The 12961-nt window shown below is 56.0% G+C and overlaps 1 protein-coding gene across 1 annotated transcript in view; it reads right to left on the bottom strand.

Annotated features, from left to right (window-relative positions):
- SKAP1 (src kinase associated phosphoprotein 1) overlaps window positions 1-12961 on the bottom strand; it is a 158826-nt gene that overhangs the window by 9643 nt on the left and 136222 nt on the right. The window contains exons 10-11 of the mRNA XM_082331735.1: window positions 10729-10791; window positions 4761-4873 (exon numbers count right to left, since the gene is read on the bottom strand). Of these exons, the coding sequence (XP_082187861.1) occupies window positions 4761-4873; window positions 10729-10791 (176 nt within the window). The remainder of the gene's footprint in view (window positions 1-4760; window positions 4874-10728; window positions 10792-12961) is intronic.

The following is a 12961-nucleotide window of genomic DNA, read 5'->3' as shown; positions in this document are numbered from 1 at the left end:
CTACGTGCAACTGGGGTTTCACCCTGTTCTCCTCTCGTTCCCTCTATTGCCGATTAACCACCCCTCAAATAAAAACGACTCGTATCCATCTACCCGCACGCGCACGCATATATATGTATATAATATGTAGATCCATAAAACGACGGCAGCCCGTGAAAGTTATGGCCAGGGAGGGATGGGTTTAACGACGAGGCTCCGCTTTAATATTTCCCGTTGTCACAACCCCAAGTGAAATCTCCACTTCCATTTACAAAATAAGCCTGGAAATTGTTGGGCATTTGTTATGCCGGAAACAAAAAGCTTTGCTTTTTTTTTTTTTTTGCCACCCATTTGAAACAGGGCATCGCGGCAAATGTCACCCCCACCTCCCCGGCAGATTAGCGAGGGGCTCGTTACTAAATCTCTGTCTAATAACGGCAGAGTTGACTCTGGAGGAGCTGCTGGTTATAACGCTGGCTTTGGAAAATGGAAGGATTGTCACACTTAAAGACACAAATTTCCCCTGTAATATATTCGAATGGAAACCTCTGAATCCAATACTACATGGGCATATCTAATAAATTCACAATATTTCAGCCTCAACAGCCTACAACGGTTAGTTTTAAAGATTTATGTGGTAAAAAATTACTCGGTGATGAATATAGTTTATTCTGTGCAGTATTGGAGGGTATAAGGAATTAAACTACTGTCTTTAACAGTGAATTTATTATTACCTCTGTCAAAGCCAAAGTCTTTAACAGCATTTATTATAAATTTCAGTGCAAAATAAATGATCAGAGTACGCCTTAAACCTCAAACCCCCCCAGCAGAACCACGTGCCAGCCCAGGAGAAGTTCACGGGCCGGGGGGCAACGTCTCAGCAGCCCCCCGAGACCACCAGGGCTGGCATTGGGCTACCACGACCATGGCAAAGGGGCCACCACGTGTCCCTGCCACGGCCACCGCTGCCCCGTGGGGACCAGGGTCACCCACTGCGGAGGGCAGGACGGCATGCTTGGAGCTGGCACGGTGCTCAGCGTGGGGTGAAAGCAGCGGGGTTGCAGCAAAATTTGGGATGCAGCAGCGGGGACGTGCGGGTGAGTCCCTGTGGATGGGGCAAAATTTGGGATGCAGCAATGGGGACGTGTGGATGAGCCCCCGTGGATGGGGCAAAATTTGGGATGCAGCATTGGGGACGCGCAGGCACTGGGCATCGTCGGCACTGCCTCCCCGGCGCTCGGCCACCCTTTTGTCCTCGCCTGCGATGGGTGTCCCCTCATTTATAAAAATTACCTGGGAGGAATGAGGCTGCCAGGGGCTTGTTCTGGACGATTGGTTCCCGCCGGGGGGGCGAGGGGGCCGGCGGGGGAAGGATGGCCCTCGCTTGAATTTGACCGGTGGGTGACCGTTGCCTTCCAGCTGACCCCGCCGTCCCATCCCCGTCCCTCCCAACCCGGGAGCCTCCCAGAGGGGTTATTAATGGGAGTCGAACGCCGCCGAGCCTCGGGAGCCCATCTCCGCAGCCCACCCCACCGGAGACCCCGGGGGCTGAGCCCACCGCCCCGGGATGCGGCTGCGCGCTGAGCCCCGACCGGGCTCATTACACGATGGCTCCATCACCCGCCAGGTTCAGCGCATCGGGGGGGGCCCGTGGCCACCCCCATGGCCTCTCCCCACGAGCGAAATGGCCCCAAATCCAGGCAAAATGCCACTAGATGTCACCACACGCCTTTTGCTCGGGGTCCGGGGTATGGGAATATGCCCCCCCTTCCCCCCCTGCTTTCATTGAAAGCAATTGAGAGAATTAACTTATCCGGTTTTATGGCCTGCTTGTCACATCCAACTAAGCCCACTTAAAATAGGAAGTCTCGCTGCATTCAAATAATTATCATAACGTACAAATCACTCAGCCAGGGGACAAGGGACCGGTGCCGGGGAAAGGGACACGATGCCGGGGTTTTTGCTGGGATTACTGCTTCCCCCTCCCCAGATTCATTCCCCCGTGTGTTAGCCCGGCTGGGCTGCACGGAGCGGGGTAGCGGGGTCCCTGCAAAGCAGGGTGACGAGGTGGGGTATGGGCTCTGCTGCTCGGCCAGCTCCAGCCGTGACCCCCCCGGCCCCCTTATCCCTGTGGCACCGGGGCCCGACGAAGCGCTGGTGGCACTGGGGGTGCGACAAGGAGCCTCCTGCCTGGGTCTGGGGGGACGATGAGAAAAGCCCTCGACAGCGGCATCCCCTGGACTCCAGACATGGCAGCGAAGGGACCGCTCCGAGGAGGGGTGCGGCGGGTGACGATGCTGCCCTCGCCCCGGCCAGGACCGTGCACCCCCTCCGCCGCAGCACCCCCCACCCTCCCCGCAGCCCTGGGGCTGCCGAGTCCCCCCCAGCTACCCATGTCCACTAAAACCCCCAAATCCCTTTTCCCCGCTGTTGATGCTCGAAATGTCAGACAGGACCCGAGCAGCAGCCGGCGTGTGTTTCAAAGACACCAGATGGATTTTTATATTAGCTACTATTTCATGTTCAGACAGAGCGACCGCACCGCTAAAACGGCAGCCTCGATGCTGCCGAGTTTGCTTCTGAGATTAATTTTGCGAAATTAATTGGGACAAGATTGAAAAGGAAATTAAAATGCAGCTGAGTGAACAGGCTTTTCAAACACCTTTCCCCCCCCTCCCTTTGCCACCTCCCTCCTTTCCCCCCCCCGGCCCCGCGCCGCCTCCATTCTGCGGCGGCCGCGAGCATCCGTCGCGCAAAGTAATTTACAGGGGAAAAGCTCTCAGGACCGATCGGTTACGTGTGAGGAAGCCAGCACAAGAGTCGCAATCTGGAGCCACTGAAGAGAGCGAAAACCCTGCCGTGACTCCAAGCTGTGTCCCCGAGCTGGCGCGGGGGGGACCCAACCCGCTCGGCCGTCGGCGGGATGGACCGAGGTGCCGGCAGCGGTGTGGGCACTGAGGGCTGCGGGTATCGCCCCCAGGGATGGCTGTGGGTTGCTCCTGGTGTCACCCGGCCATGGTTTGTTCCTGGTGTCACCTCCCTGGATAAATGAGGTTACGAGCCAGGGCTGTGGGTTCAGTGCCCAGAGCACGTCAGCCCCATCCCGGGGGCCAGCGGGTCGCTAAATGCCACCATAAAGTGCTCTGAGATCCAGAGACGGGGAATTCTCAGCCTTCCAGAAAGGGACTCAGAGCTGCTCTCTGCTGCTGCCAGGGATGCAGCTGCCTCCGCGGGGACACGCAGGAGCTGGCCTCAAATCCGCCAGCTAAAAACGTCCGTGCCACGCTGGCTGCAGACCTTCGGGGAGGTGGATGGGCAGCCGGCGGTCAGCCGCAGCGCCAGCGGTGCCCAGCTCGGAGCCTGCGGGAGCAAAGGGCTCCCGTGCTGCGGGTCCGGCCTCGAGGGCTCTGATGGATGGACAAAACCTCCAAGGGAGGCCTGCCGCTGCCGCTGCGGCTCTCCTGCCCATCGCTGCGGCGTCTGATCACCCGTGTCCACCCTGGGGACATCCTGTGGCTACCGCCAGGATGCGAAACTCAACCTGATTCTTTTTCTCAGCTGTAAAATGTGGCCTTGGTCTTAACAAGTCTAAGACTTGGAGGTGCCCTTCATCCCCAAAGGTCCGTGCCTGCCCAGCTGAGGCACCGCTGCACGCGCTGCCCTTCCCCGCATCGCGGCCGCTTGACCTTCCCCGGGTGGGTGCCCACCAAGGGCAGACGGGGCACAACCGCCAAGTTCACCACTGTTCCCGTGCCAGACTGGGCTGTAAAGCGCATTGCTAAGCACCATCCACCCCATGCAACCCCCCAGATTCATTGCTGTCCTTCGGGTGCAAAGCGCATTGCAAAGCAAAGTACAACCCCCCCAGTTCATCGCTGTTCCTGTACCATATCGGGTGCAAAGCGTGTTGCAACCCCCCAAGTTCATCGCTGTTCCTGTGCCAGATCAGGGTGCAACGTGCATTGCAAAACACCCATAAAACGCAACCGCCCCAGCTCATCCCTGTCCACGTGCTGTATGAGGGTGCAAAGCACGTTGCAAAACACCATCCACACCATGCAACCCCCAAGTTCATTGCTGCCCTTGAGGTACAAAGTACAGTGCAAAACGAAGTGCAGCCCCCCAAGTTCATTGTTGTTCTGGCACCATAGCACGTCGCAAAACAAAATGCAACCCCCCAAGTTCATCGCCGCACCTGTGCCATATCGGGGTGCAAAGTGCATTGCAAAACATCACCCATAAAACACAGCCACCCCAGCTCATCGCTGCCAACCGCCGTGGTCCGGCGGGGACCGGCTGGGAGCCAGGGCAGAGCCCTGCGGGGACGAGCGGGGCTGGGAGAGGGTCACAGGCACCGGTGGCTCTGCTCCTGCCCCCGCAGACCCGCTAATGCAAATACTTAATTTATTCACCTGCGTGCGCTTGCCGAAGGGAGCCCTGGTCACACCCGGCTGAGCAAGCCAATTACCCCTGTAATACCTGAGCAACAGCACGTACCGACTCCATTATCGTGGAAAAAAAAAATAAAAATAAAATAATCTTGCTTTGAGGCATTTGAAATGCCACGTGTGAAGGCAGGGGGTATGGGCAGGAGTGGTATTGACGGGGCAGGCACAGAGCAGGGAGTGGGATGCGCGGGAACAGGACCCCGGCACCCCCCCCGCCCCCTAAATTCCTAATTTAACTCTGCTTTGGACCTTGATTTTTACCAATTTCATCAGCTCTTGACCTTGCAATTGAGCCCCAGCCCTATGACAAGGAACCCGCCGGCGATGCTCTACCTTGCTTAGGATGTAGATGAGGTCTCCGCGGTGGAAGGAGAGCTCGTCGGGATGCTCGCTGCTGCAGTCCCACATGCCTTGGTAGTAATTGGCATAATCTCGGCAGGGACCTCCTGGGGAAAAAAAAAAAAGAGGGATCAGGGTGATAAGGAGTAATATGGGGAAATACAGGGGTTGTGGGCAGGGTGTTGGGGGAGAGGGACTGGTATTTGTTGGGGAAAGGAAGGAAATGGTGGTGGTGTTAATTTTGCATTTCAATTAAAAGGCAGAGGCCAAAGAGGTACTGCAAGGAAAAGGGGCTGGTCGATAAAGAAGTGCAGTATCAGTAAATACACATAAACACATTGATAAATGTTTCAGTTTGAGAAGACCCTGAATTAAAGCTGCTTACTACAAACCACAAAGGGAACCAAAGATGCCTTCCCGCTCTCCCAAGCCCCTCATCTCCTCCTCAGGCTCAAACCAAGCTGTCCCCGAGGTGGACACCCGTAACCTGGTCAAGAGGGGACACGGGGCACCAGCGCCCGCTCTGCTGGGCAGTGTCCCCACCACGGTGACAGCCATGCCAGAGGCCGTGGAAGAGGAATAATGTTAATTAACAGGGGTATTTGCACGGGGCCTCTGGGAGGATGCTGCTGGGGAAGGTGACAGCCAAGTTTATTTATTAATTAAAGAAGCCAAGGGATTGCAGTCGATGGAGCAGGGCCTGCTCAGCAAGCAAACAGCACCGGCTGCTCGACTGGGAGCACCCGGAGCAGGAACAGGGATGGGAGGAGAGCAGGGAGCAAACATCTGCCTTCACTCCCCATTCCCGGGAGGTCAGAGAAGGTCCCAAACCTTCTACAGCATGGTACAACCTGACAGCTCAGTCCCGATCTTCCCGTCAAGCTGTGAGTTTGGGAAGGCAGAGCCTTTGCTCGATGCCTGTGATCACAGTCTGCTGCGGAAAGGGAAGGCAACGTGAGCCAGCAGACTCTTTTTTTCCCTTTTTTTTGGGGAGTGAGGCAAATGATCTGTTTGCTGAAAGCCATGGGTTTGGGCTGATGAGACTGCTGGCAAGCGGTGCCAAGGCTGGGGACCGCCCTGGGCTAAATGTGTGCGTGGGTTTTCTGGAAAATGTCACAGCAGCATTTCCAGAACGAAACATTTCCATCTTTGCCTTCTCAGAATGGCATTTCCCACCCCAGAAACTGGCCCAGAGGCCAGAGCCACCACGATAGGTGGGTCACCGCTGCGGGGGCAGAAAGCATCCCGCCGTGCAATGGGACCAGACGAGCCTGATGCCAAGGTCTGGCAGAGCCCCACGACCAGAGGAGATGCTACTCTGCCCAGTTTGCAGGCTGGGGAAGCGACTTGTCCCAGCACATCCAACAGACCCTTCACAGCATCAAAAAACCACCCAAACCCACCCAGATTCCCAGTTTTCAAGCACCGAAGACAACAGTTAAAACATGCTCCTGGACCAAAGGCTTCAGGCAGGAGACTGCTCTGATGGCACAGCACCAAAGTGGGGGTGAATCCAGATGTCACGACACGGACATCTCCATGATGTGACCCCCATGGCTAATTAAACCCAGTAAAACCACATTCTGCAGGGGGGGGGGATTCGAGCACCGGGGCTGTACCAGCGCTCTGTGCTGCTCTGTCACGCGGCTGAACCAAGCCCAGAAAGCATAAATAGAAAATACCGAGCACATGTTGGAGGAAATGTTTCTAATATGGTATAAGGGACCGAGTGATAAGGGTGCATCTGGAGTACTGTGCCCAGATTTGATCACCTAAATATGAAAAAGGACATTACAGAGATGGATAATGGCACAGCAGGGAGCAACTGGAATGACTCAGGGACTTGGGGAACTTAAATAGAAAGGCTGGGAAAAAAAAAAAAAGTAGGTCTGCATCCTTTGGAAAGATTAAAGGGGGAGCACACAGTGGTGAGGAAAAGATTGTGAAGGGAATAGAAGGAGTAGGAGCTACTGAGTTATTTAAGCTTGTGCTAAGTGCAGGAACCAGAGGTTATGAACTGGAGGCAGAGGAAATATCAGGGCGTGCAGGCGCTGCGCAGGAGGACGAGGCGAGCAGCAGCTTTGGCAGGAGCCAGCAAATCGCGTGATTAACACAAAAGGTCGTTACGGGAGGGTGCGAGGACAACACCGCGATGCGGAGAACAACCCGGTACGGGGGGACAGCACTGGGCACTGACCCGCTGGCGTCCCCTGTGAGACGAGGCTGGGGAAAGGCTGCTCCGGTGGTATCTAAAATACCAGTAATTCTATGGAGCATCATCATTAACGTGCTGGCAAAGAGATTCAAACCTAGCGACCCCCCGCATCAGCCCCTGCTCCTCTCGGAGATCTGCTGTGCCACCAATGTATTGGGAGGGGAAGGGGGTTGGGGTTGAGATAGAAAATACGTCTTCCTCCAAGACGTTTCCAGAGCCAAAAGTGCCCACTCCCCACCCGGAGCTCCCCCGGGACAGGGACCCGGCCGTCTGCTCGCTCGCACGGAGGATGCTGCCGGGAAGCTGGACTCAGCCTCGTCTTAATTGTCCCTCGTTTACCAGGAACGCTCGGGAGGTGCCTCCCTATCCCACTTCTGCTCCTTCCTGCTTATCAAAGGAACAAGAGGACCTTGGAAGCATCTGGCCACCCTGTCAAGGAGCGCAGAAAGGAGAAGCCGTTGGTAAAACAGAGATTTGCAGAAGCCGTGCGCGTGAGCCTGGACATGATACTCCACGAGTACAAAGGGAGAAAATTTTCCAGCCCACAGGAAGATTCATGCTCCCAAAAGTTTGGCTATTTTTTCCAACTATGTCAGCTGGTTGGAGGGAAGGTCTCACCCCTCCCTCCAACCCTGCCTTCAAAAGGTCAGAATTAATTGCATCAGATGAGGATGATGCCTCACGATGAAAGCACGGTCAGGCTCCGCGCTTAATTCCCAGCTGCAGCTTCAAAAGCAACAGAGATGTTTGTGCCAGCTACCAAGAATATCTTGTTAAAATTAAGACCGTTTGCAGAAAAGGGACCCTGGCACCCATTTTAGCACTTAAAGGTAAGGCCAGGCAAGGGAGAGCTTCACTCTGCAGCCTCCACAGGGGACGGTGGACGTCCATGATCCTCCCGACCTGCCAGCTCCAGGCTGGGTGGGATGTGCGTCAGATCCAGACAAACCATCCCAGGACTCCCGCCTTACCCTGCGTTAATTCTGCTCACTTTTACAGAAAAGAGGTTTTGTTTAAAAAGCCCCAATGCCCCGTCCAGGCATTTAAATCTGCGTTCAGGGCAGAGCCGTCATTTCAGTGCGACTGATTTACACTGATGTAAGTGGGACGAGAGCCTGCTCCCATGTTTATGGGCCTTGGGGTCGTTAAGAAAACCAGCCAAATGTGACAATCGCATCATTTTCTTCTGCAGCCTGAGCAGCCCCAAGCAGGGGCTGTGGGAGAGGCACGATCCGCCCCAACCCCTTTGCTTCGGGCATGTTGCTTCAGAAGCCTGTTGACACTGAAACCTAATGACAACCATCTGCAGCTCAGGGGTTTTCACTGCTGTGCTCATACTAGGTGAAACCTCCTGCCACGCTAAGCGCAGAGGACTGTGACAGGAGGCAGGCTGCGAGGCTTTTTTATTTTCGAAGTAGAGGAATTTTGCTCTGTTTGTATTCAATTGGGAAGCTCGCACTGCAGCAGCAGCCCCGAAGCCCGTCCAGCACAGAAGGCAGGGATTAAGCAGCCTTGAGCGGAGCAAATGGGTGTCTTAGTAGGAGCAGCCTGAAGCTCTCAGCTGGATTTACTGGGCTGCTCCAGCATCGTGGCTTCCTTGTGGTTCTTAGAAATTAGAAACAATAGTTTTCCATTAGCCAAATGCTCATCTGGCACTTTGGCCGTGTGATATAATTAAGAAATAGCCCCTTCCCTCCCTCCCTGCAGCCCGGCCCTCTGCTCAAGGACTCCCGTCATCTCTTTCTCGCCCTTGGTCCAGTTGGACAGAAGCACAAATTACCAAGGCAAAGGCACGAGGGCTGCTGTTCCCGGCGCTGCGGTAACCTTTCCCTCTTGAAATGCAGCCCAGCGTTTCCGAAGCAAGAGTCTAATATATGATTTAGTGTAAAAACAGACACAGGACTTAAAGCAATCATGACAATGCTAATAACTAAACCAGTTATAACGATTAACAACAATTACAACCGCCAGGCAGATGATAATGAGTACGAGCAGGGTGTTTAAATGGCTGGCAGGGCTGTGACAGGCGAGAGCCAAAATCCTCGGGGTGGCCTTGGGGTGCAGGTTCATCATCACCTCCGGCACCAGCCTGCCACGGAGCTGTGCTCTGCACCCCACAGACCCCCACCCCGAGCTGGAAAACCCGTGAGGGAGCTGCTTTTCTGCCACCTGGTCCTTTGGATGTTTAAATGCTGGGGCAGTTGTGAAAGGCAAAGAAAAACGTGTGCGTGCGCGTCCCATCACCTCCTGCTTTCCTTACCCCATGCCGGGAAGCCTACAGGAAAAGCACGCGGTCCCGCTTTATGACCACGGTACAGATTATGAAAATCGGGATGTTGTTTTTTCCAGGCTCTGGGTGCTGGTACCGGCTGCAGCTGCCACATGGTCCAGCGGCCAAATAAGTCGTCGTGCTGGGGGGTGGGAAACAAGCTCCGCAAAACCACGGGGAGTGGAGAAACGCTGACTTGCTCGGGTCCCTGCAAGCAGCTGGGACTCAACCCTGTCTGTGCTACTGAGATTTCGGGAGAAACAGGCCTGAGCGCCCTCCTGGGCTGGGGACAACTGCCCAGGAAACAGCCGAGGGGCGGTGGTGTTGGCCAAAGGGCTTCTTGGATGTTGGATCTGGCTTTCCAGAAATGCCAGGAAGATGGGCACGGGGGCTCTCGGACCACTGGGAGGGGTAAACCAGCTGAGCAATGCTTGGGGTGCTCATGCATTCAGGAGAGCCCAGGCATGCATGAGGCTGGTTTAGCCACCCACCATCCACAGCATCCAACACCGAACCCCTCCGGTCTCCATCACCCAACAAGCGGAATGCTGGCTGTGGGTCCTCAGCCGGGGAGGCACCCTGCGAGTCGGGCATCGCTGGGGCGAGACCGTCCCCTCCAAGCTCTGGGAAGCTCTCCCAAGCCAGGCTTTGCCAGGAGGACGTGTTTTCCCATGCGGCGAGGAGCGAGCGGGGCGGCAGGAAGCCCCCGGCCAGTCCAGCCCCGGCTGCTCAGGCACAAGCGCTGCTTTCCTGCACCGGGGCGGAAGCGGCGATGGAAAGCAAAGCAGGTGGGATCGGGGAGGAAACAGATCTTCCGCTCCCGTCCCACGGTGCAGGTCCTTAAGGAAAAAGCAGGGGTGGGGGCCCTGGCGACCATGGCAGGCTCTCGGGCTGCCGGTTCTGGGCGGGCGGCGCTGGATCCTGGGGTGGTGGTGCGCGTCCTTCCGGCTTCCCGCGCCGAGATCCCTCCCTGCGGTGGCTTCCTCTGGGCCAGGACTTGCTTCCTGCCCTCTCTCCAGGCTGTTTCTGCCCCAGCTCCTCTCCCCAGCCCCTCGGGATGCGCCAGGAGGGCTGGCTCCCTCTCCGGGGTCCAGGATGGGATGAAGGACAGGGATGGGTGTGCCTCCATGGGAGATCCATCAGCACATAGATCTCATCAAGCAGGAGAGGGGATGGATGTTGGGGCTCCTCCATGGGGAGCTCGCTAAGGCCACCCTCCATGGGGTGCCCGTCCAAAAAGGAGAGGCATCCCCCATGCCCGTAGCATGGAGAAGATGGGGAGAGCTCCCCAAGCTTGAGTTGTCTGAACTTCACCAGTTGCAGAGTCTCCGCTGTCACCCATCAGTCTGGTCCCGGGGACCCTCCCATCCTCCACACACCCCTCCATCACCACTTGACGCTCAAAGGCAGCCGGACTCAGACCCCCCAGCCATGACCTGGAGGCCCTTTGCGTTGCCCAAAGTAGGGTGGGCTCTTACCGCTTCTCTGTCTGCTCACAGCATCCTCGCTGTCCTCTGGGAAGGGGGGGTCCAGCTCCTCATCTGGGGGGGAAACAGAGCAGAGAAGTCAGGGGAAGGGCTGTGAGCGTCGCTGCTGCACCAAACCCCCAGGCAGGCAGAGGGCTGCGAGAGCATCCGACTGTCAGAATAATAAATTCCCAGCTTAATTGTGAAGAGTGGGAGGGAGGAAGTCACAGATAATATTTTAAAACGTGTTGCATAAAAATATGAATTGTTGTTAACACCGGTAAAAACAAATCACTTATTATAGGCTCATAAATTTAGGCAGCACTTTGCTGAGTGCCCTATAGGAAGAGATGCTTCCTGTGCAGGACTCGCAGCCCAGAGAAAATGAGACGTCGAGGAGAAATGCCGGGACAGAAATGTGAGGAAGGATGGGGGACAGAAGCAGAAATTCAGGAGGAGAAAGAAGACCCCAGGCAGCGGAGGGCAGGCAGGCCGGCACGGCTACGGAGGGTGGGGAAAGAGGACGCAAGACAATAATAAGAAATGATACCGTGGAAAAGGTTAAGGACAGAGGGGCTGGAAGTCCCAGGGAAGCCCTGTGAAAATGGCTAGTGACTGACAGAAGCAAGGATCTATACACAAATAAGTTTAAATACGATTATTTAACACCGAGCCAGGTACCACCCATCCAGCCTGAGCTGCTCTGGGTGCTGGGGTGAGTCGGGTGCACAGCACCCCCATTAGCTGCTGTCACAGCCCAGGCTTCCTTCTGCAACCATAAAGACTAGAAGCGACCTAATAAAATAATATAAATAAAACTTGATTCTGAAACGTTTCAGAAAGCCAATGCTCAGGCAAATTGCTCATCTGCACCTCTTCCGCTGCCGCTGGCAAAGGGCTGCTGGGGAGCGCGGGGCAGCCCTGGCGCGGCTGGGCCCGCTGCAGAAGAGGTGTCCCTGTTGCATCTCAGGGGACACGGCTTTGCCGTCACCTTTAGGCAGAGCCAACAGAAACCAAGCCTGGGTCTTCTGCTGATCCCACGGCACCCGATGGCAAGGCAGCGGAGTGCTGCTGCTGCTCGGCTCTTTCCGAGGACGCGGCCCCAGCCGTCTCTGCCGCTCGGCGCTAATCAATGCAAACCAGGTCAGACCTCCGCTGCCAATTACAAATTGCATCCTAAGTTGGAGGGTCACTGCAACTGCTCCCCCATTAGACGGGAAGCAGCACCAAAGATCTTTTCTAAATAAATCAGACTTTATTGTAAAACTTGGCCACTGACGAGACAGAACCTCATTAACATTGATTTTAAAATAAATTATTGAAAGTGGCTTTTGCCTGCTCTTTGCATTTGTAAAAGAGAACATAAATGTATCTGTAACAGCACTCTCCCCCATGATTCCCACGCACACACCCCAAACCCTCGCATCTGGATTCCTTTATACTTTAACCAATGGCACTAAATCCCCTAATCCCATCTTGGCATGAGGTGGAGGGCGATCAAACCATCTCCCGTGCCTGTGCGCCATGAAAACCCCAGAGTCATCCTCCAAAGCGGGGCAGCATCGATTCCCCACCGCCGTGGGTGACACCTGCACCCAGGGGCTCCCCACGGCCACCCGCACCTCCTGTCCGTGCTGCGCACACCCCTCCGGCTCGCATCCGTGCCTGCATCCTGCAGGCACTGCTTCCATCCCGGAGCCAGCCTGTCCTCAGGAAACCTCTTCCCAGAGCCCTTCTCGCACCTCCCAGCACGCACACATGCTCCTTGGGAAGCGTCAGCCGGCGCTGGCGCAGGAACATACGTGCCATGGAGGAAATGCTGCCGCTGGGTTTCCAAGATGAGCAAAGCTGCATGAATCCCGCACACGGCGGGGGCTGGCACTGCTGGCTCCCTGCCCCGCTCCTTGCCTGGACGTGGTGCTGGGCAGCTGTGGGTGCCCCAATGATCCTGGGAAGACGTATTTGTCCTGCTTCCTCCTCATTTTCCTGGCTCCCACTCCCCAGATTGCAGAGCTGGTTCCCCTTGCTGGCACAGCTAATGCGGAGTCACATTTACAGCCCCTAAGAAGCCCAGGCAGCTCTGTGGGTCCATAGAGAGCTGCTGCTCCCCCTCATCCTCGCTCTCCGGGAGCCAGGTGAGGCTGCCAGGCAGGGGCTGGGGAGGCCTTCCAGAGCAGCTCCCTCTCCTTGTCCCACCTTGGGCCATTTTAGTCCATATTTGATGGAACAGGGCATGTTCGAACCA

Source organism: Platalea leucorodia, assembly GCF_965183815.1.
Source record: "Platalea leucorodia genome assembly, chromosome: 22".
In the NCBI taxonomy this organism is placed as follows: domain Eukaryota; kingdom Metazoa; phylum Chordata; class Aves; order Pelecaniformes; family Threskiornithidae; genus Platalea; species Platalea leucorodia.
Note: the sequence above shows the minus strand (reverse complement) of the source record. Positions and strands in the feature narration are given on the sequence as shown.